At 38.9% G+C, this 20,769-nt stretch overlaps 1 protein-coding gene and 1 pseudogene across 1 annotated transcript; one reads left to right on the plus strand and one right to left on the minus strand.

Annotated features, from left to right (window-relative positions):
* Positions 1-16,733: 16,733 nt before the first annotated feature.
* Positions 16,734-17,912, plus strand: LOC145042953 (pyridoxal 5'-phosphate synthase-like subunit PDX1.2 pseudogene; annotated as a pseudogene).
* Positions 17,825-19,596, minus strand: BAC2 (Mitochondrial substrate carrier family protein). Its single transcript, XM_078991478.1, has 2 exons — positions 18,829-19,596; positions 17,825-18,717 (listed from the first exon to the last, which is right to left on the minus strand). The coding sequence occupies exons 1-2, from the start codon at positions 19,060-19,062 to the stop codon at positions 18,025-18,027; spliced, it is 927 nt and encodes a 308-aa protein (XP_078847604.1). The 5' UTR covers positions 19,063-19,596; the 3' UTR covers positions 17,825-18,024.
* Positions 19,597-20,769: the final 1,173 nt, after the last annotated feature.

Raw genomic sequence — 20,769 nt, forward strand, 5'->3', positions numbered from 1 at the left:
AATACTTTGATGCTACGTTTAACATGGAATGACGGAGTCTCATTCATGTTGTTATCCTGGTTTCGAGAGGGTCGCCCGTCTATATCTCTTCCTTGACCTAACTCTCATGATCTTCGACATCGAACTTTCGTATTGTTTCATGCTTTAAAACTCAAGAGTTTTCCTGGTACGAATTACCACATTCCTCGTTTCTGTGATCATCGAGAAACGAGAAGTTAGTAGCTCTTTCTACTAAATGTTTGTCCCGAAGAGTTTCCGGGAATTTCATTCGAACGTCTAAAGTTTAATTCCACATCGTATGTTTCGAAATCTTCGTAGAGACCCGATTCCACTTGAGAAAGTGATGATCCAAAATATCGAATCCATTCGAGTTTCATTTCAAACTCATGATCTATATCCTATTCTTTGAATTTCGGGACGAAATTCCCTCTAACGGGGGGATAATGTAACAACCCGAAATTTGTTCGTCGCCAAAACCCGTTCTACCCGGAAAGTCGCCGTTATCGGATTCGTTCCGTTTTCTCTTTGGAGTTAATCGTATAAACTTATATGTTTATTTGATTCTAATGAGTGTCTAAATCACTCAGGAACTTATGTTATTAGTCCAAAAACATTTATTTCGTGAGTTTTTATTATGTTCCCGTTGGGTGACGGAAACTCAATCGGGTGCAACCAAAAGCCGCGTTTAGCGTCGGTATCGGGTAGAATTCCACCGCGTGCAAATTTTAGGAACTATATAAACGTGTTTCAGCTTTCATTTGAAGCTTTTCCTTCTCTCACTACTCTCTCTCTAACCTCTCTCCAAAAATCCAAAGATTAAGGGTCCAAAACTCAATTTTAAGGCTTCAAATCCTTAAGGTACCTTCCTAGCTTCAATCTATAGCATGTTTAGCTTCCAAATTAGACACTTAATCATGAAATGGGACACAATGTATGAGTTTACAGCCCAGGAAGATGCCTAGGCCGTAAACACCAAAAATGATGGGTTTTGAGCCCTTAAACCCCTCCTTGACTAGTTTGGACTTTAGATATGGCTATGGTACTTCAAGATATGGACTCTAAACATGTAAAACTTGAATTTTGTGATGTTAGAAGTAGTTTACGGCCAAGGATCATTCTTGGGCCGTAAACTCATATAATTAGGGTTTCCATGCCCTTAAACCCTTCCAAATCACTTCTATGGCCTATATATGAATTATAGGACCTTGATTCTAGCATTTGGACACTTGAAACATGAATTTTGGGGGATTTAGATGAGTTCACGGCCAAGGAGAGTGCTTGGGCCATAAACTCCCCAAAACTTGGCATAAATCCAATTCTAAGGTGTTAGAAAGCCATCCAACACCACCAAAAGCCTTGGAATAAATCAAGGGACCAACCAAAAATACTTTGAGGGCCTAAAACACATCATTCATGGGATTTCTAAGGGTTTACGGCCAAGACTTGTTCTTGGGCCGTAAACTCCAAAATTTTGGTGTTAGAATGCAAACTAAACACCCCTAAGGCCCTTAGATGAATTTTAGAAGTCCTTTCATGCAAGTTTTAGACCTTGAAACTCCTTGAAGCACCCTATAGAAGAGTTTACGGCCATGAGGGGGGTCTCATGGGCTGTAAACTCCATAAACACCCCAAAAGTCCCTTGCAAACTCATGATAGGCCTTGGATAAATTCTACCAATCACATGTGATTTGTTCTAGCACCATTTAACATCATTTTCTTGGGTAAATAGGGGTTTACGGCCTTGGAGCCATGCTAGACCGTAAACTCCCATAAATGGGGTCTATTTGATGTTTTTTAATCATTCCAAGTCCTTAAACCAAGTTTAGAAATTATCCCCTAAGTGTTGGAAGTCCAAATTGCACCATAAACCACCCATCATGAGTTTACGGCCGTAAACTCATGGGGATGGGTGTTTTGGCCATAAACTCTCTAAAGGGGGGTGTTCCTTTGATGTCCCAACTCATTTCCCAAGTCCCTTGTGTCATTCATGTCCCTAAACGCCACCCGGGTCCTTCCAAACACTTGTATCGGAGTGTTATCGCGACATGAAGCATTTGTCCCTATCCAACAATCAATCTAAGTCCTAATTAGATACAAATGTGTATCTTTACATGATAATTAGGAACCTCGTGTGTTTACAAGTTCCGGATCAACTCTTAGCATTCAAACCGTCTCGTATCTCGTCCGGTGAGTTCATACCCCTACGGCTTTTTCACTGTTTTCAATGTTTTCAGGGGGGGAATACAAGCAAACTATAACTGTTTTCCAATCACAACATTGATGTGTTTCAAACAATATCTGACAAACCTATAAACTCTTTTACTCCTTATGTATTATGCTGAGCATAAGGAATGACTATTCGATTTCAACTAAATGGATTTTAGTTAAGGAAACAATCAAACTAATCAAATTATTATGGGAATAATTTGGGGGTCTTTACTATTCTTTCTATCGTATACTGATGTCTATATCAAGTTATTAGATAAACTATGTATGATTCAGTTTATCTCCGTATCATTTTAATGTATTGTCAGATAATTTCATGTATGTATCTATACTTTCCTGTACTATGTTTCATAATCTTCTGTATATCGATATCTTACAAGAACCCTGTGAATAGTTTAGTACTAGTTTGTGAGATAGTCACTACCCTTTATGGATGATCAGTAAATCCTCCCCGGAAGTGTAACCAGAGTCTCCTGGAGGGAGAGCGCGGAATTTGTGAATAGATCTATTCGGGACTGACAATCCCACACCTTAACTGCTAGGTACATTTAGGCGGGCACGCCTAGGGTGACAAATTTCTGGATATCGTTCGACGTCTGACAAACGTCAAGGAGGTCACGTTGTCGTATTAGTATGGTTACCCGACTCACAATATGTATTAATACCAGCTTATTCACAGTTTGGGTTCAGAAACTATATCTCGTTCGGGATAGTGATCCCATGGTTTTGCATCTATATTTTATATCTCTTTCAGGATTGTGATCCCATGATATTGTTTCTAGATCTCTTTCGGGATAGTGATCCCATGGTTTTATACTTATAATTTGTACGGGATGTCTTTCCCCATGGTCTTTAACTATATCTTATACAGGATAGTGATCCCATGGTTTTCTAAATCTATATCTTATACGGGATAATGATCCCAAGGTTTTGTATCTATATCTTATACGGGATAGTGATCCCATGGTTTTCTAAATCCATGTCTTTCCCCATGGTCTTTAACTATATCTTATACGGGATAGTGATCCCATGGTTTTCTAAATCTATATCTTATACGGGATAATGATCCCAAGGTTTTGTATCTATATCTTATACGGGATAGTGATCCCATGGTTTTCCAAATCTGTATCTTATTCGGGATAGTGATCCCATGGTTTCAATCTACATTTACATATATACATCAACTTATCTCGTGTTTAGTCCGGGATGATAGTCCCATGATCTTAAACCTGCACTTTCAGATGTGTCAAACTATCTTATATGTCTTTCGGAATAGTAATCCCAAGATTTTCATTATATAGTTTTGTGTGTTAAACTATACTTTGTGATATACAACCGGTCTTATAATTAGGAAAATATGGGATTTTCCTGGGGTAAAATACAATACATAACCGAATTGGTAACAAATGATAACTTAACCAATTTCACATAAGAAAATATGGGATTTTCTTGGATAACAACTTTTTCGGAAACTAAAGGAAACCGATACATTTCCATAAACCAAAACCGCTTATGAACTCACCAGCTTTATGCTGATTTTCCAATCGCTTGTATTCTCAGGTCCAAGTTAGACAGGTACCCGGTGATCTCTTTTGATGAAGACGGAGTGCGTGGAAGACTCGTCTCAACTTTTGTTTATATGATGCATATGTATATCTTGTATAACTTTACTTTTGAACAAATGTAAACTTTCATATATATGTAATGTAATGTTTGTTTACTGTGATTACTATGTACATTGGATTTGATACACAACTTGGAGTCAACCCCGGGGACGTTTCCGCTTTTGGTTTTTGGGGTGTGACATCTTTAAACTATCAAATACACAAGCTAGAGACTGATCATCTCTCATACATTTAAGGGTACTTAATCCCCTCTAAGGTTTATAGAGCTAATTACCTCTTTCACACAAACTAAGGTTTATACACCTCGCTTGGACGCACGATATCTAACTATAGGATACAGATAAGGGGATAATTTCACGATTCAGTGTCTTGGCAACCCTCTTATCTTTGAACATAAGTTAGGATCCTTAAGGTTTATAACATACTCATGTTATCCAAAATTGGGATCTTACCCCAGAAATTACTTAAGGTTTATAACATTCTCATGTTATCCAAAATTGGGATCTTACCCCAGAAGTCACACAAGGTTTATAACATTATCATGTTATCACACGTTGGTATCCTACCCCAGTGATTACTTAAGGTTTATAACATCTCATGCTATAAAAAATTGGGATCTTACCCTAGAAGTTACTTAAGGTTTATAACATTCTCTTGTTATCCAAAATTGGGATCTTGCCCCAGAGAATACATAAGGTCTATAACATCTTCATGTTATCATACATTAGGAATTTTCATAACATTTTCATGTTATAATAAGTAAGGATTTTTCCCATGAATTATATCACAAGTTGGGGTCCTCCCCAGTATATAACATTAACATATCATCTATTGAACCTATGGTGTTACATAAGAATTTTGCCAAAGTCTATAACCTAAACAAATTATTCCCATGTATAATCTAATCATTAAGGATCCTCTTCAGTATGGATCATCATCAATAGAAACGTTATCATCAGAGGTCAACAACAATCCTAAGTTCTTTCCTAAGTTTGATATTTATCCTCAGTAAATTCTAATATTGAAAAGTTTATGAATCTTGAGGAAAAACTCGAAGACAAGCAGGTTCCATCTTTCATTGTTCTTAACCTTGAGATATTCAAATAAAATAAAGGATCCTAAACTTTTCAAGATCCTACACCAATTGTTGATTTATAAACTTTCATTACTTCAGAGTCATTTACTATTGAGAAGATTTAAACACTTAGATTTTCCAAAATTAGTTCTTAAAAAAATTATTTTATACTTTTTGGAAACTCTAGATTAGAAGTCAAACATCAAAATAAACTTTTTAATTGCTTAACAAAGTCAGTTCTTATTATTCTAAGTCATTTATTTTAGTTGTTTAACGAATCATTTTATTCGTTATTTACCAAAAGAACTTTATTTTGAAACTTATTCATGATCCTAACTACGCATAGATCTTAGTAACATATTATGCAGATAAAGGAAAGATTAACAATTGTATTCAAAATAAAAGGCTTACATCCCTACATGGGTTAAATAGTTACATCAAAGAACTACGCTACCCTAACCACCTAAAAGGCCTAGACCTTAGCCTGACCATCATCCACCTTCTTCCCCTCGTTCTCCACATCTTGCTGCGGTACAGGATCCTCGGCAGGTGGTGACAGGCTTTCTAGTTAGTTTGGCTAGTGCCTCGCGCCATCCTACTACATTCCAGGATCCTGAATGCTCAAGATCCACCACCAACTTGATCTTAGCCTCCAGGATAGCCACCACAACACTTGCCTTCGCATTGACAATCACTTTCTCAAGTTCTGCAGAATGCTCCTCCTCCTTCTCAACCTTATATTTTCTCAACAAATCCACCCTCCAGAGAAGATCCTCATTGGTGACCCTCCAGATTTTCTCCTGCTCTTTTAGAGCAGATTCAGCCTTCTCAGCATGGATCCTGAGATCATTGGTGAATTGAGAAACATGACTGGAGACATGAAAGAAATGCAATGTCAGCAAAGGAAGAAACATGTAGGATAAACTAACGGAAATAATTCTTTTACACAGGAAACTTACAGCCTGGGAAAATGAGGTCAACTTCCCAAGAGCATCCTCAATTGTAACAGCCCGAAATCTATGTACCCTTCTATTTAGCCCTTCATCTTTGATTTTGTTCCATTTAGGGTTGGCCTGTTAGGCGAGTACGCTGGGTGTACAAGGAGTACGATGCACGTACTCGCGCACTTCATTTGGACACGTTCACCCTCGGGTACACTGGGTGTAACCGGTCCAGACCTAAAAACCCTAATTAATTCGGAGGGCTATAAAAGGAATGTGTGGCTCAACTCCTCAGCCACCATCCCTCAGAAAGAAACCCTAAAGAGAGTGTGTATTCGTTCTTAGGCCATTTGGGAGTATTCTAAGCTTGGTGGTGCTATTTCAAGGTAGCAAAGGAGAAGAAGAGCTCATTGGGAAGGCTAGAAGTGGTGTTCAAGTGTGGATTTGAGCTTTGCAAAGGTTGAAGCTTCATTATAAGGTAAAAAGTTCGGATCTTGACATATAGTTCATGTAATATGCTTCAAGTACCATTTTCTAGGGTTTTAGTCCCAAAGGTGGAGACTTTTTGAGCAAATGGTCTCTATAAGCTTAGATCCATCATATTTCTGGTCTATTTGAGTTGTAGACTCATAAAAATGTAATCTTGGACGTGAATGTTGCACCATGCATGAGATCTAGGTCCTTCAGTTGGAATAGAATGATGTTAAGAAGTGTTGGAGCCTTTACAGCCATGCCAAGGTTTAAAGGTCTCGACTTTATGGGTATAGATGCATAAATAAAGCCGGATCTAGAAGTTGGACTAATGGCTTAATCGATTAAGACCAAAAATGATGCATGCTAAAGTCTGATGGTTACACTGGGCGTAACTCCCAGTACGCGCAGCGTACTGGGTAGAAACCCCGATCCATGGGTTGGCGATGTACGCCCCGCGTACTCAAAGGGTTGACTTTTGTTGACTTTTAGGGTTTTGGTCAATATGAAGACTTTGGGTCAAGGAAGGGTAAAATGGTCTTTTACCCTATGAGGAATGATGATAAGGGGTAAAGTTTAGTTGTGGAAGTCTTTAATTATTAAAATGATATTTTCATGATTAGGCAAGGTAGAGTCGTCGTTGGGATTTGGAGATAGCGACTACGCGAGATTTTAGACTTTCCACGAGGTGAGTTTTCTCACTATACTGTACCCGGAAGGGTTTTTATTGTGTGACCGGAAGGTCGGATATGTTATGAGTTATATGCATTGTATATGATAAGTTAATCGTTATATGTGCTATGTATGATATGCTTGATATGGGTCGGAAGGCGTTGTGATGTGGACCGTAAGGTTGATGCAGGTAGGACCGGAAGGTTTACTGAGTCGGGATGGAAGTCCCCTGAGACACATGGACCGGAAGGTTAGGGCCTGGAAAGGCGTATGTGCGTAAATAGTATTTTGGGGAACTCACTAAGCATTTATGCTTACAGTTGTTGTGTTATGTGTTTCAGGTACTAGCGAGGACCGTGGGAAGGCGTCGGCATGACTATACACACTGACGGGGGAACTGTTTTTATGATCAGGGGATGTATTTTGTTATGATAACATTATTCACGTTTGAATTTGGAATATTAAACGATGGTTTTTGACGTTTGTAAAAATGAAAAATTTGTTTTAAAATTTACGTTGTTACAAGTTGGTATCAGAGCCTTGGTTTGAGGGATTCGGATACACCTTCGGGCGTAACTGAACTCAAACCGGGGATTTGAGGAAAATTTTTAATTAATTAATAAAAGCAATAAAAATTGGATAAGAGATTTCGTAACAACCAAAGGAGAAGCAGTGTGTACGGTCAGCCAGCGCCCAAATGGTAAAATCCCCAAAATACCCTTACAATATGTGTTATGAGATATGTTATGATATGATACGCATGCTAGTAGACTAGGTATTCATATTAGGACTAGGGTGGCCTGATTTGTGATGCCTTAGTCTAGGGGAACCTGCTGCTATGAGAGGCTTTGAGAGCGAGTGGGTAGCCAGTGCATAGCAAGAATAGAGTACTCATGATTCGGGGTTCAGGGAGGAGGACTTGGGGTGAATGTTGATGCGGTGTAGTCGGTAGTATTGGGCCCGTAATACTGAAGACATCGGGTCAGTGGGCAACCCAAGTAAGAATCCTTGGGTATCGGGGACCGAGTAGGGTTGCGTTATCGAGTGCGATTATGCTCGATGGAGTCTCTGATATTTTTATGTTGTATTTCAGAGGCATTATGGTTGGACCACGCCACAGACCTGGTACGAGCGGTGTGAGTGACGAGGAGATTCGTCAGATGATTCACGAGGAGGTGGCTGTAGCGATCCGGGCCTAGATTCCGGAGATGTTTGGGTCTATCAAGACCATATTGATGGAGACTTTTGATTAGCGGTACGCCTCGGTGAGTGAGGCCGCAACCGCTGCAGCTACCGCAGTTGTGGCCGCTGCCAGACCACAGGGAGGTGACTCGTTGCTATTCCGGGAGTTCAGCAACACAAAGCCACCCGAGTTTGACGGGACACAGTATCCGATCGCTGCGATGAGATGGATTGCTGATACTGAGGGATGCTTCTACACTTGTTCATGTCCGGAGCATCTGAGGGTACGGTTCGTTTTGAACCAGCTCCGCCTGGGAGCAAAGGATTATTGGAAGTTCGTGACGGCGAACTTCACTCTTGTAGAGATTTCAACCGTGACTTGGGAGAGATTTACTTCTATGTTCAGAGACGAGTATGTTCCCCCGGTGGAGAGGGAACGGTTGGTTCAGGAGTTCTTGACCCTCAAGCAGGGTAATGATTCGGTTAATGTGATCACTCGGAAGTTTCATGAGAGGGCGATGTTTTGCCCTGAGCAGGAGCCGATATTTGGGTGTATTGAGGAGGGATATTCGGGAGTTCGTATCGAACTCGTCATACCAGACCTTTACTGAGCTCCAGGCAAATGCCAGGAAGAGAGAGATCGAGTTGGAGACTCAAGCCAGGGAGGAGGCCGAGTCTCAGCGGGTGGATTAGCGGTCGGCTCAGTCCTAGCCGGCAGCCAAGCGGACCAAGTCCACCGATCCGAGGACGGGAGGCCAGAAGTGCCGCACTTGCAGAAAGTGCGGCAAGGGTCATGAGGGGGCATGTCGATCAGATGCTTGCTACAAGTGTGGCAAGGAGGGGCACATTGCTATGGATTGCCCCAAGGGATTTATGGTTTGCTTTCATTGCAACCAGACCGGCCATCGGAAGGCCGAGTGCCCTCAGCTTCACCAGGGATCTGCGCCTACTGCTAGGGTTACCGAGACTCGGCCGGTGAAAGCCGAGGCTCCGAAGGCTCGTGGGAGGGCTTTTCAGTTGTATGGGAGGAGGTGTTGCACCCCCATCTGCTGGGGAGAGGTGGGGCAGCGGGTGATGGGCAGCATGGAGATTGTACTTCAGACGACCGGGCAGATACAGCAGGTCAGGCAGAGATTGTTGACCGCGCAGAGTCGCCAGAAGAGTTATGCGGATAGGCGTCGGTCCGAGCTCGAGTTTCAGGTTGGTGACCTTGTGCTCCTAAAGGTCTCTCCTTGGAAAGGAGTGATACGATTCAGGAAGAGGGGCAAGTTGGGACCCCGATATATTGGACCTTTCGGGGTAATTGCTAGGGTAGGTAGGGTAGCCTACCGGTTGGATCTACCTGTTGAGTTGGGACAGATCCATAACACCTTTCATGTCTCACAGTTGAGGAAATGTATTGCCGATGAGTCAGCAGTGGTGCCATTAGATGATATTCAGGTGGATGCAGGCCTGAACTATGTTGAGAGACCAGTGGAGATCGAAAGGTTAAGGTTCTGAGGAACAAGGAAGTACCCTTGGTACAAGTGCAGTGGCAACATCGGAAGGGGTCCGAGCTGACATGGGAGTCCGAGACTGAGATGCGGGATCAGTATCCGGAATTGTTTTTAGTGTGAGACTTCGGGGACAAAGTCTGGTTCTAGTGGGGAAGAATTGTAACAGCCCGAAATCCAAGTACCCTTCTATTTAGCCCTTCATCTTTGATTTTGTTCCATTTAGGGTTTGCATGTTAGGCAAGTACGCTGGGCATACAAGGAGTACGCTGCGCGTACTCGTGCGCTTCATTTGGACGTGTTCACCCTCGGGTACGCTGGGCGTACCCAAGGTTACGCTGGGCGTAACTGGTCCAGACCTAAAAACCCTAATTAATTCGGAGGGCTATAAAAGGAATGTGTGGCTCACCTCCTCAGCCACCATCCCTCAGAAAGAAACCCTAAAGAGAGTGTGTATTCGTTCTTAGGCCATTTGGGAGTATTCTAAGCTTGGTGGTGCCATTTCAAGGTAGCAAAGGAGAAGAAGAGCTCATTGGGAAGGCTAAAAGTGGTGTTCAAGTGTGGATCTGAGCTTTGCAAAGGTTGAAGCTTCATTATAAGGTAAAAAGTTTGGATCTTGACATATAGTTCATGTAATATGCTTCAAGTACCATTTTCTAGAGTTTTAGTCCCAAAGGTGGAGACTTTTTGAGCAAATGGTCTCCATAAGCTTAGATTCATCATATTTCTGGTCTATTTGAGTTGTAGACTCATAAAAATGTAATCTTGGACGTGAATGTTGCACCATGCATGAGATCTAGGTCCTTGAGTTGGAATAGAATGATGTTAAGAAGTGTTGGAGCCTTTACAGCCAAGCCAAGGCTTAAAGATCTCGACTTTATGGGTATAGATGCATAAATAAAGTTGGATCTAGAAGTTGGAGTAATGGCTTAACCGATTAAGACCAGAAATGATGCATGCTAAAGTCTGATGGTTACGCTGGGCGTAACTCCCAGTACGCGCAGCGTACTGTGTGGAAACCCCGATCCATGGGTTAGCGATGTACGCCCCACGTACTCAAAGGGTTGACTTTTGTTGACTTTTAGTGTTTTGGTCAACATGAAGACTTTGGGTCAAGGAAGGGTAAAATGGTCTTTTATCCTCTGAGGAATGATGATAAGGGGTAATGTTTAGTTGTGGAAGTCTTTAATTATTAAAATGATATTTTCATGATTAGGCGAGGTAGAGTTGTCGTTGGGATTTGGAGATAGCGAGTACGCGAGATTTTAGACTTTCCACGAGGTGAGTTTTCTCACTATATTGTACCCGGAAGGGTTTTATTGTGTGACCGGAAGGTCGGATATGTTATGAGTTATACGCATTGTATATGATAAGTTAATCGTTATATGTGCTATGTATGATATGCTTGATATGGGACAGAAGGCGTTGTGATGTGGACCGTAAGGTTGATGCAGGTAGGACCGGAAGGTTTACTGAGTCGGGATGGAAGTCCCCTGAGACACATGGACCGGAAGGTTAGGGCCTGGAAAGGCGTATGTGCGTAAATAGTATTTTGGGGAACTCACTAAGCATTTATGCTTACAGTTGTTGTGTTATGTGTTTCAGGTACTAGCGAGGACCGTGGGAAGGCGCCGGCATGACTGTACACACTGACGGGGGAACTGTTTTTATGATCTGGGGATGTATTTTGTTATGATAACATTATTCACATTTGAATTTGGAATATTAAACGATGGTTTTTGACGTTTGTAAAAATGAAAAATTTGTTTTAAAATTTACGTTGTTACATCAATGCTGAGGTTCTCTAGGCTGGAATCTATGGCCTCAGAAGTCTTCCTCTTTCGGGATCCCGGAGTCTTCACAACCAGTTCAAGCTAGGATTTCTTTGAAGGAGGCAGAGCAGAGAGCTTCTCCTGCTTGATCCTGACCAAGCCAATGGTCATGTCATCCTCAAGGTCGTCCAAAGGGAAGCGAGCACTACTGCGAATAGTCCTGGAACCTACGCAAGAAACAAGGATCCTTAGAAGATCGAAGATCCTAAGACAACAATTCAAATCAAGCAGAAAGAATGATATACCTATAGCCATAGAAGTTGTGTGGGAAGATCCTTCTTGGAGACTGGATTGATCAAGTCTGAGAGATCTATCTGCCCCTGGAAGAGAAAGAAAATTAGCAATCTTATCCTCTGTGTCCTCAGCAGTAGCAACGAGCTCCCCGAGTTTGAAACCTGTAACAGAAAAAACAAAATAAGAATAAGATTTCAGCATCACATGGAAAAGTATTGAAATCCTACCCTTCTTAATCCAATATTTGGGTAAGAGATCTCCGCCAGGAATGGAGTCATGCCGGAAAAAGAAGTATCTTCCTTTCCAAGCCCCGTTATTGTGTTTTGTTTTCAACACAAGAGGAGGCTTGCCACTCTTAACCTTGAATAGGAAGCGAGAATTTCCAAAAGTTGAAAGATCATATACATGGGCCAATTCAGCCAGTCCCATGCCAAGATCTTGTGTCTGATTCAGACACTCAACCCAGTACAAGATCCTCCAAATGATAGGCATCACTTGGATGAAAGAAAGTTTCGTTATCCTGAAAAACTCCGAGACCACTCTAGAAAAAGGGAATTTAAGGCCTAAAACAGAGAAGGAATACTCTGAAAATCACACCTAAGAAGGGGAAATAAAGTCTGGTTGGATCAAAGGGTCATAAGGTCTAAAGATTGCTTCACGAGGGAAGGCACCAATAGCCTTCAATGCTTCAATATCACCATCATCAAAGGAGCACGTCTTGTCATAAGACAAGACTCCTTGATCAACGAAATCGTCCTCAGGAAGACCTAGGATCTTCTTGTGAGAAACGATCATCTTTTTACCCATGATCGAAAATTTGGTAGAAAGGAAATGAGGCAGAGAGGATGTTACCTTTATCAAAATCACTAGTAGCACAAGGAAAGCAAAGAAAATCGAGACAAGTAAAGAAATGTGGAATTGATCACCTTTATTTATACTGAGGATTTGAGATTGATTTGTTTATTAACAGCTAGTTATCTGCCCATTGAAATTCAAAGTTACCTAGCCGTTGAGGGTTAACTCTGAAGATTTCTCTCCACTTATCTCTTTACTTTAAATTATTCATTTAATATTTACGAAACTAACTCTTATATTTCCAGGAATAACTTGGGGGCAATTGTTAGGGCCAGGATCCTCAAAATATTCAGGATCCTCAAATATCCAGGATCTTCAGCTACCTCAGGATCCCGGCTACTACCGTTATTATTTTTATTAATATTTATAAAGGTAATATTTTGTTCATAACTAATACATGTGCAGAAGTAGTCAAGGGAAGACCAATTCTTAATGAAGAATCATCTTAACTATGCTAAAGACCTGGAATACTTGGTCAAATAATGTTCGTGAAGCTGGTCATAAAGGATCCCGAAAATATCGGATATCTTGTTGGCTAGTTTAGACTATAAATTGACACTTGTATCACGCACACAACACACTATTTTCTTACTAGAAACTTATTCTATGGAATTATTCACTTATTCTTACTAAAATATTCTCTGTAATTGTCATTGTACATTAATAAAATCATCAAGGCAGGTGATGGTTGTCACCTCCCAATGTTTTGTGTCAGAGATCCTAGCAAGGATCAATGGCTTTTTCTTGTAACCCATTGTGCCACTATTTTTTTTATCATTAGCTATTGCACAATTTGAACATCACGACCTCTCATACAATTTGGTTGATTAGTACTTGTGTAATTTTTGACCAAAACAGTAGACATATAAAGGCATCGCTCCTAGCATTCTATCATGCAATCCTGAGCAAATCCTTAGCCCTAATCTAGCATGTGATTCACATATTCACAATTCAAAGCATAACATAAACATGTATGGGTATTTTGGGAAAACTTACTTGAGCTTGGCCGATTGCACGCATCACACCCCCTTTGTCTTTATAAAATCCTTTTAGAAATTTATTCCCTTTTACAAAATCATTTTATAAACTCATTTTCTTTCAAAAGGTTATAAATTCCTCAGTTTGAGTTTAGACATACCTGAGAGTGTGTCTGAATCCATCAAACCAAGACTCTGCTACCAACTTGTAACATCCCAAAAATTATGAGGTAAAATTTCATTTTTAGTTCAATTAAAACATTGATTATATTTTATTCAAACATCCGTAAGTATATATTATAATAGTACAGTCATCACGGTACAATCTCAAAATCATCACAATGTGGAAACATGGGTGGATGCGCTGCGATCAATTCGGACCCTTCCTTTTCGAACAGAAAGTACCTGAAACCATAACCATAAAACCGTAAGCACAAAGCTTAGCGAGTTCCCTAAAATACCATATGCTAAACAAACATATTGCCAAGCATATCTAGTGCTTGCCTACCCCTTCGGTCTTTCAACCGGATACTATCAAGCATATCTGGGTGTTTGCCTACCACTTCAGTCTATTTCAACCAGATACTATCAAGCATATCTGGATGCTTACAATCCCCTTCGGTCTATTTTAACTGGATACCTTCAAGTATATTTGGTTGCATGCAATCCCCTTTGGTCTAGTTCAACCGGATACTAGGTCTATTTCAGCCCCTACTACTACCACATAATATCATAACAAGAGTCACAGAGTCATCAAGAAAATATAGGCATAACTGACAATTGTCACAAAAATAATCGTCCGTCATAAATAGTGGGCCAACATTGGTGCCTTCAACCCACATATATTGCGAAGGAAGACTCACCTCAATCCGCTGCTAACCAGATAACTGCTCGGGTCACTGAACCATGTAACCTCGTACCAACTAACAATAAATACAACCTTAATTAATAATTAACCTGATATCCCAAAATCCGAGGCCCACTCTATAATCTAACTTCCTAAAGGGTAAAAGACCATTTTACCCTTTTTCTTACTTGACCAAAAACTAAGGCCCGACCCATTTGCTCAAAAAGCCCAAATCCATAAATGACATCCCAAGGCATAATATGGCTCATCTTCCTAATTGAGCCTAAAAACCATCATGGACCTAATTCCAAGAAAACTCTTAGTCTATCCATGACCCAAAGTCAAAAGTCCAATGACCCAAAATTGACATCCTGGGGAGTACGCCCCACATACCAGAAGTACACACCCTACGTACTCATCCTTGAAGCACAAGGTACAAGTTGTCCATGCACAAAACCCATTATGTTGAGCGTACTCTCTACGTATGCCCAACGTACTCATCAGAGGCCCAAAAACCCGAGATAAGCTCTTAATGGTTAAGACAAAAGCATCTAAACACTTATCTTAACCCTAAATGATGTCTTAATCCATAAAGTCGAAACTTTTAAGCCTTTGCATGGCTAAAGATTGCTAAATCTCCAAGATCTTTACTTTCACAACACTCAAAACCACTTAACTCTTACATGGTTCTAAGGAAACCATCAAGGAAGCATTTTTATGACTCACAACACTCTTAAGATTTCAAGAAGGACAACTAATATGCTTTGGAGTACTTCATACTCACAAAGATCCAAACTTTGGGTCAAAAAGCTTATGAAAGCATACTTTTATTAGCTTATGGCTTTTCTAAAAACCAATAAGTTAAAAAATTCTGAAAACAGAAAAAAAAAACTTTAGCAAAAAACCAACAATTCTTGGCTTTTCCAAAAAAGGGAAATCTCCAGAAATATCCTAAAATTTTAGTCCAATTTATGAAAAAGTCTCAAACTAATTTTTGTTTACAGAAAAGCACAAAATACCGGCTAAAACTTCGAATAAACCCTTTTTGGCCGGTTTCGTAGATTTAGCCGGTATTCTGTCCTTTTTCGTTAGTTTGCTCAAAATATTAGGACTTTTCTGAAAATTACTCGATAACCAAAATATTGGGACTTTTTTGAAAATTACTATGGAATTAATGGATATTATTATTAACAAATCATTTATAAACATAAAAAATATATTTTTTATTATAAACAAAGGAAATACATTTGTTGTTAATTTCTAGAAATAAAATGGTCGATTATGTACTTCTCAATTGTTTGTTGACCACTTCAAAGTCTCTATGCTCTTCATATGTATCGTTGTGGGTGTCATAGTGAGAAGTACTCTATTAGGCGTGACCAATACAAGAGTTGATAATATTTATTAATACACAATCAATAAGTTTCTACTTGCTATTAAGCATGATGCTATATGATCATGTGTTATTAGAAAATATCATTACACGAACATATAGATCTTTCATTATGTTCTTTAACCTAACTACCACCTAACCTCCAAACATTACCTGGTAACAACCATAAAATTACACACATCTATCGAGAGTGAAAAGTAAACTTTGAATGAGAATTTAAATAGATAATCACCCTTAACTTATTTCCATATAAATTATCATTCAGGGTTCACTTTTCACATTTTATAGATGTGTGTTAGCCGATGATTGTTAACATGTAAGGTATGAATGTTGGTTGGTAGTTAGGTTAAACAACATAAGAAGAACACCAAGATTAGAGGAATGCTAACTAACTTCATGTCACCATCATACCCACAACAATGCATAGGAAGAACGTAGAGAGTTTGAGTGGTCAGGAAACAATAAAGGAGTACTTAGGCCACCAATATTTTGGTTATTATGTAATTTATAAAAGATTTGTTAATAATAATATCCATTAATTTCATGGTAATTTTAAAAAAAATCCCAATATTTTGGTTATTATGTAATTTTTGGAAAAGTCTTAAAATTTTGAGTAAACTAACGAAAAAGGACTGAATACCCGCAAAATCTGCGAAACCAACCGAAAAGGGTTTTTTCGAAGTTTTAACCGGTATTCTATGCTTTTCTGTAAATAAAATTTATTTTGAAATTTTTTCATAAATTAAACTAAAATTTTAGAACTTTTATGGAGATTTCCCTCAAAAAATACCAATAAACTCGCATTCCTACGCTTAAACTTTACTGCACGAAACATGTTAAAAAAACTCCAGAGCTAAACAAACAAACTTATTATTTTAATAATATTAGCTCTGTTAAATTATAAATGATTGTCTATTTCAATTATAGGTATCATGCAACATGGCTTTTCTGCATATTCCTGAAAATATGCCACCGACGAACCTCGACGGAAGTTTCCACCTTGCTTGAAACCTCCTATACTCTTCTACATCGATTCCCAACTCAAATCATTGTGCACGACCCTTGCTTTTACAACTCCTCTTTCAGGCATTTCGACAAACACCTAGCAGATGGCCGACGACTCTGCAGTCACCATTTACGGCAACACCACAGTGTCGGATCTCAACAAAAAAGATCAAAATCCCTTCTCAGTCAAGGTCGGACTAGCTCAACGGCTTAGTGGCGGAGCAATTATCCATGTCACTAACGTCAACCAAGCCAAGATCGCTGAATCCGCCGGAGCTTGCTGTGTGATTGTATCGGAACCATCAACACCTACTTCCGGCATTTCACGGATGTTAGATCCAGCTGTTATTAAAGAAATCCAAGAATCTGTCCCGATTCCCGTGATGGCAAAATCCCGAGTCGGCCATTTTGTCGAAGCACAGGTACTTGAAGCCATTGGCGTTGATTACATAGACGAAAACGAGCTTCTTGCTGCAGCCGACGAGGATAACTTCATCAACAAACATAACTTTCGTGTCCCTTTCGTGTCAGGTTGTCGGGATTTGGGAGAGGGGTTGAGGAGAGCGAGAGAAGGCGCGGCGATGATTAGAACTCAAGGAGATCAATCTGGATCTGGCGACATTGTTGACACAGTCCGAAATGTAAGAAAAGTAATGGGAAAAATTAGGGTTCTAACAAACATGGATGAAGACGAAGTCTTCACATTCGCAAAAGAATTGGGTGCACCTTACGACATTGTAGCGCAAACCAAGCAACTCGGTAGGCTTCCTGTAGTCCATTTTGCTTCTGGAGGTATTGTCACACCTGCAGATGCTGCTCTCATGATGCAATTGGGCTGCGATGGAGTCTTCATCGATTCTGAAATTTTCAACTCTTCAGATCCTTACAAACAAGTTCGATCTATTGTGCAGGCTGTTAGAAACTACAATGATGTTCATATGTTAACAGGGCTCAATCTTAGAGACAATGGAGGTAGTAGTTACTAGCTACTGAATCTAAAAATCAAAACTTTAATTTCAATATAATATAACAAGAAAAGTTGTGATAACAAAATAAATTGCAACCTTTTCTTGAATTCTTTACATGACTATGATTAAAAGTTTAAAACATCTTTACATATAACATATCCCACTTCCGATTTCTGAACTACATTGCTTCATAATGTGTTGTTTCTGAATTCTTTTAGTCTAACTTCCTCAAATAGCATTATCTGCTTGAAGGGCTTCTTGCTTCTCAATTGTATTACTATCACCATTGTTGAAAAACACCCGTAATGCAGTTTCATAAGCTGTAAAGATAGCACCATTAACAACAAAAGCTCTAGAAACAGCAGTTCCAAGTCCTCTAAACAACACACTATACCCATCATTTCTAACACTTTTTTGAAAACAATCCACAATCCCATTATACTTCACTATTGAATTTGGTGTTTGTGCTTGAAGTCTAGTTTTAATAACATCTAAAGGATAACAACAAACCCAACTAGCAACACCCGCAAGACCACCTGCAACAAGCATGGTGTTGAAGCTTTCTTGGCCATTTTTTCTACACCCGGGATGAAGTTGTTCTCTCATGAATTCGTATGTCCAGAAATAGAAACCATGTGAAGGCGCATCTCTTAAGGCTGTGATTGTTAAGCCTCTATAGAGTCCACGCCAACTTTCTGTTTTTATAATGTTTTTCGCGACACTTAATGGACCTTTTTCTGATTGGGTTTGGAGTTGAAGTCGGATCTTGATTAATTCGATTGGGGAAAGCATTATGCTTTGGATTGCTCCGGCTCCGATTCCTCCTAGGGCTACGCCTTTGTAAGATGGAGGGTCTGTGGAGGAATTTGATGAGTCAAATGCTCGCGATAATATGGCGTAGATTTGGAAAACCATCGCGTTCTGAAAGGAAAAATAATTTATCAAAAGTGAAAATTACAAGTTTAGATGAAGCAACAACAAAACGATGTTTAGATTCATATATGAAGATGAAGCGAAGATAAGAATAAGAACCTGGAAGGTGACGGAGGCAAGGGGAGCAGTCATGCCTCTGTAAAGGGCAAGAGGACCTTCGGTAGTAGCAACCTGCCGGAGAATGCGAAGAGCAGAGCCGGAAGGGGAGCTTTGTTGCCGGACTCTGATACTGTCAAGTGGGTATCCAGCCATGATTCCGGCGATTCCACCGAATCCTCCGGCGACAAATTCCTTACCCCAACTGCTTGCGAGAAATTCCGGCCAGAAATCCATCCGACTTTACCCGACAGAATCTAATTGATTTAAAACAAGAAAAGAATCAAATCGGAGAAACCCTTTTGGTATCATGCAAGATCCCCACTTCTTTTTTCTAGGTTTTAGTTATAGATACTCGAGAAATATCCAATATCCATTCAGATGCAGATATAGACCACAAACCCGACGATTATAGAATTCATTTCTCTCACTTTCTGGATTTATGGATTAAAAAAACACACTCATATCAGAAACAGAAAATTTCTATTATATTTGAGTGGTGGAACTAGACACGGAATTCTGACTCTGTTTTACTTCACGAAAACAGAGTATGGAAAGAACATGAATTTCAAGAGTCCATGTTATTGAAGTAATCGAAAGAACGAACTGGGGATTAGTTTTATAAACATGTTTCGTTCGAAAAGCAAGAAAACAAGAAAGATGTGTGTATTTTTGTGTGTGTGTGTGTGTTGATTGTGTGAGAAATGAGAATGTCGAAACAAAAGCACCGCTCATTCGCCCAACCCGAGCTATTTTGTTGTTTATTTGGACGTGGCTTGTAAATTGGAATGTAACGAAAAAGAAAAGAAAAAATACCAAAAATTGGGAAGAAAGAAGACGTAGAGGACTGCATGTGGGCCATGATTTTGAATGCTGTTTTTGATGTGTTTAAAACATTTTATTTTGGTTTCTTAATGTTTTAATGTATTTTATATTGATTTATTAACCGGTGGATGAGTATAATAATTTATATTTTATTTTATTAGATAAAAAGGATAATGTAAAACAGCAGTCAAAAGAATTTTTTACTAAAACAATGTTTTAGGGGTCTTTTTGGCACCGGTTTTGAACTGTTTGTCCATCTAATTTTGAATAAAAAATTGAATTTTTTTTTTTTTGAACAAATATTGAGAATAAGAGAGAATAAAAAAATGTGTATATTAACCAGAATTCCCTTCTAATATTTTTAATAAATATATTTCAATATTAAAAAGACACTTGTTTTGTTAGTTATAATAATTTTTCAGATTTATAAAAAGGTGATCCAAATTAGTAAACAAAAATAAGCTAGCTTCATATTAATTTTAAGTCGTGAGCTATAAATTTTTTATATACAATAATGTTGGATTATGAAACTATTGAGTTGAGTGATAATATTAAATTTGATATTACTTGAAATATGGTAGTTGAGCCTAACTTTATGGTGGTCGTCATACAACTTTTTAGACACGGGCCATGCTTAACAGAATAGAGCGCGAGGTGTTGGATTCATCTTTTTCTTATTTTATTTATTTTATTACGTATCAACATTGAAGATGTTTTGTTAATTTTTTAGTTGCTTAACATATCATGTTTGGTTTAGATAATGGAGATGGAAAGTAAAGTGGTTTCATGACTGGATTTCAAGTCTCATGTATTTTAATTATGATCGTGTGCTTTATTTTGTGTGTTATCTTCGAATTATTATATTAAAATGATTGATATTTTCGATAATTATTATTTTTGAAATTAAATGATGGTAAACTAAGTTATTTTTAAATTGATTAATTATAATAGTATTTAAAAAATAGTATTAATTTTATTCATACGTAAGTCATGACTAAAAAGTTATTGAGTAACGTGATGCTAATAATATTTATTTTATCATATTGTTTAAATAGTTACTATATATAAAAATTATTATTTTATATTTAGTCTCAATAATATAATCATTTATAATATATT

Source organism: Lactuca saligna, chromosome 4 (assembly GCF_052625555.1).
Source record: "Lactuca saligna cultivar CGN05327 chromosome 4, ASM5262555v1, whole genome shotgun sequence".
Lineage (NCBI taxonomy): Eukaryota > Viridiplantae > Streptophyta > Magnoliopsida > Asterales > Asteraceae > Lactuca > Lactuca saligna.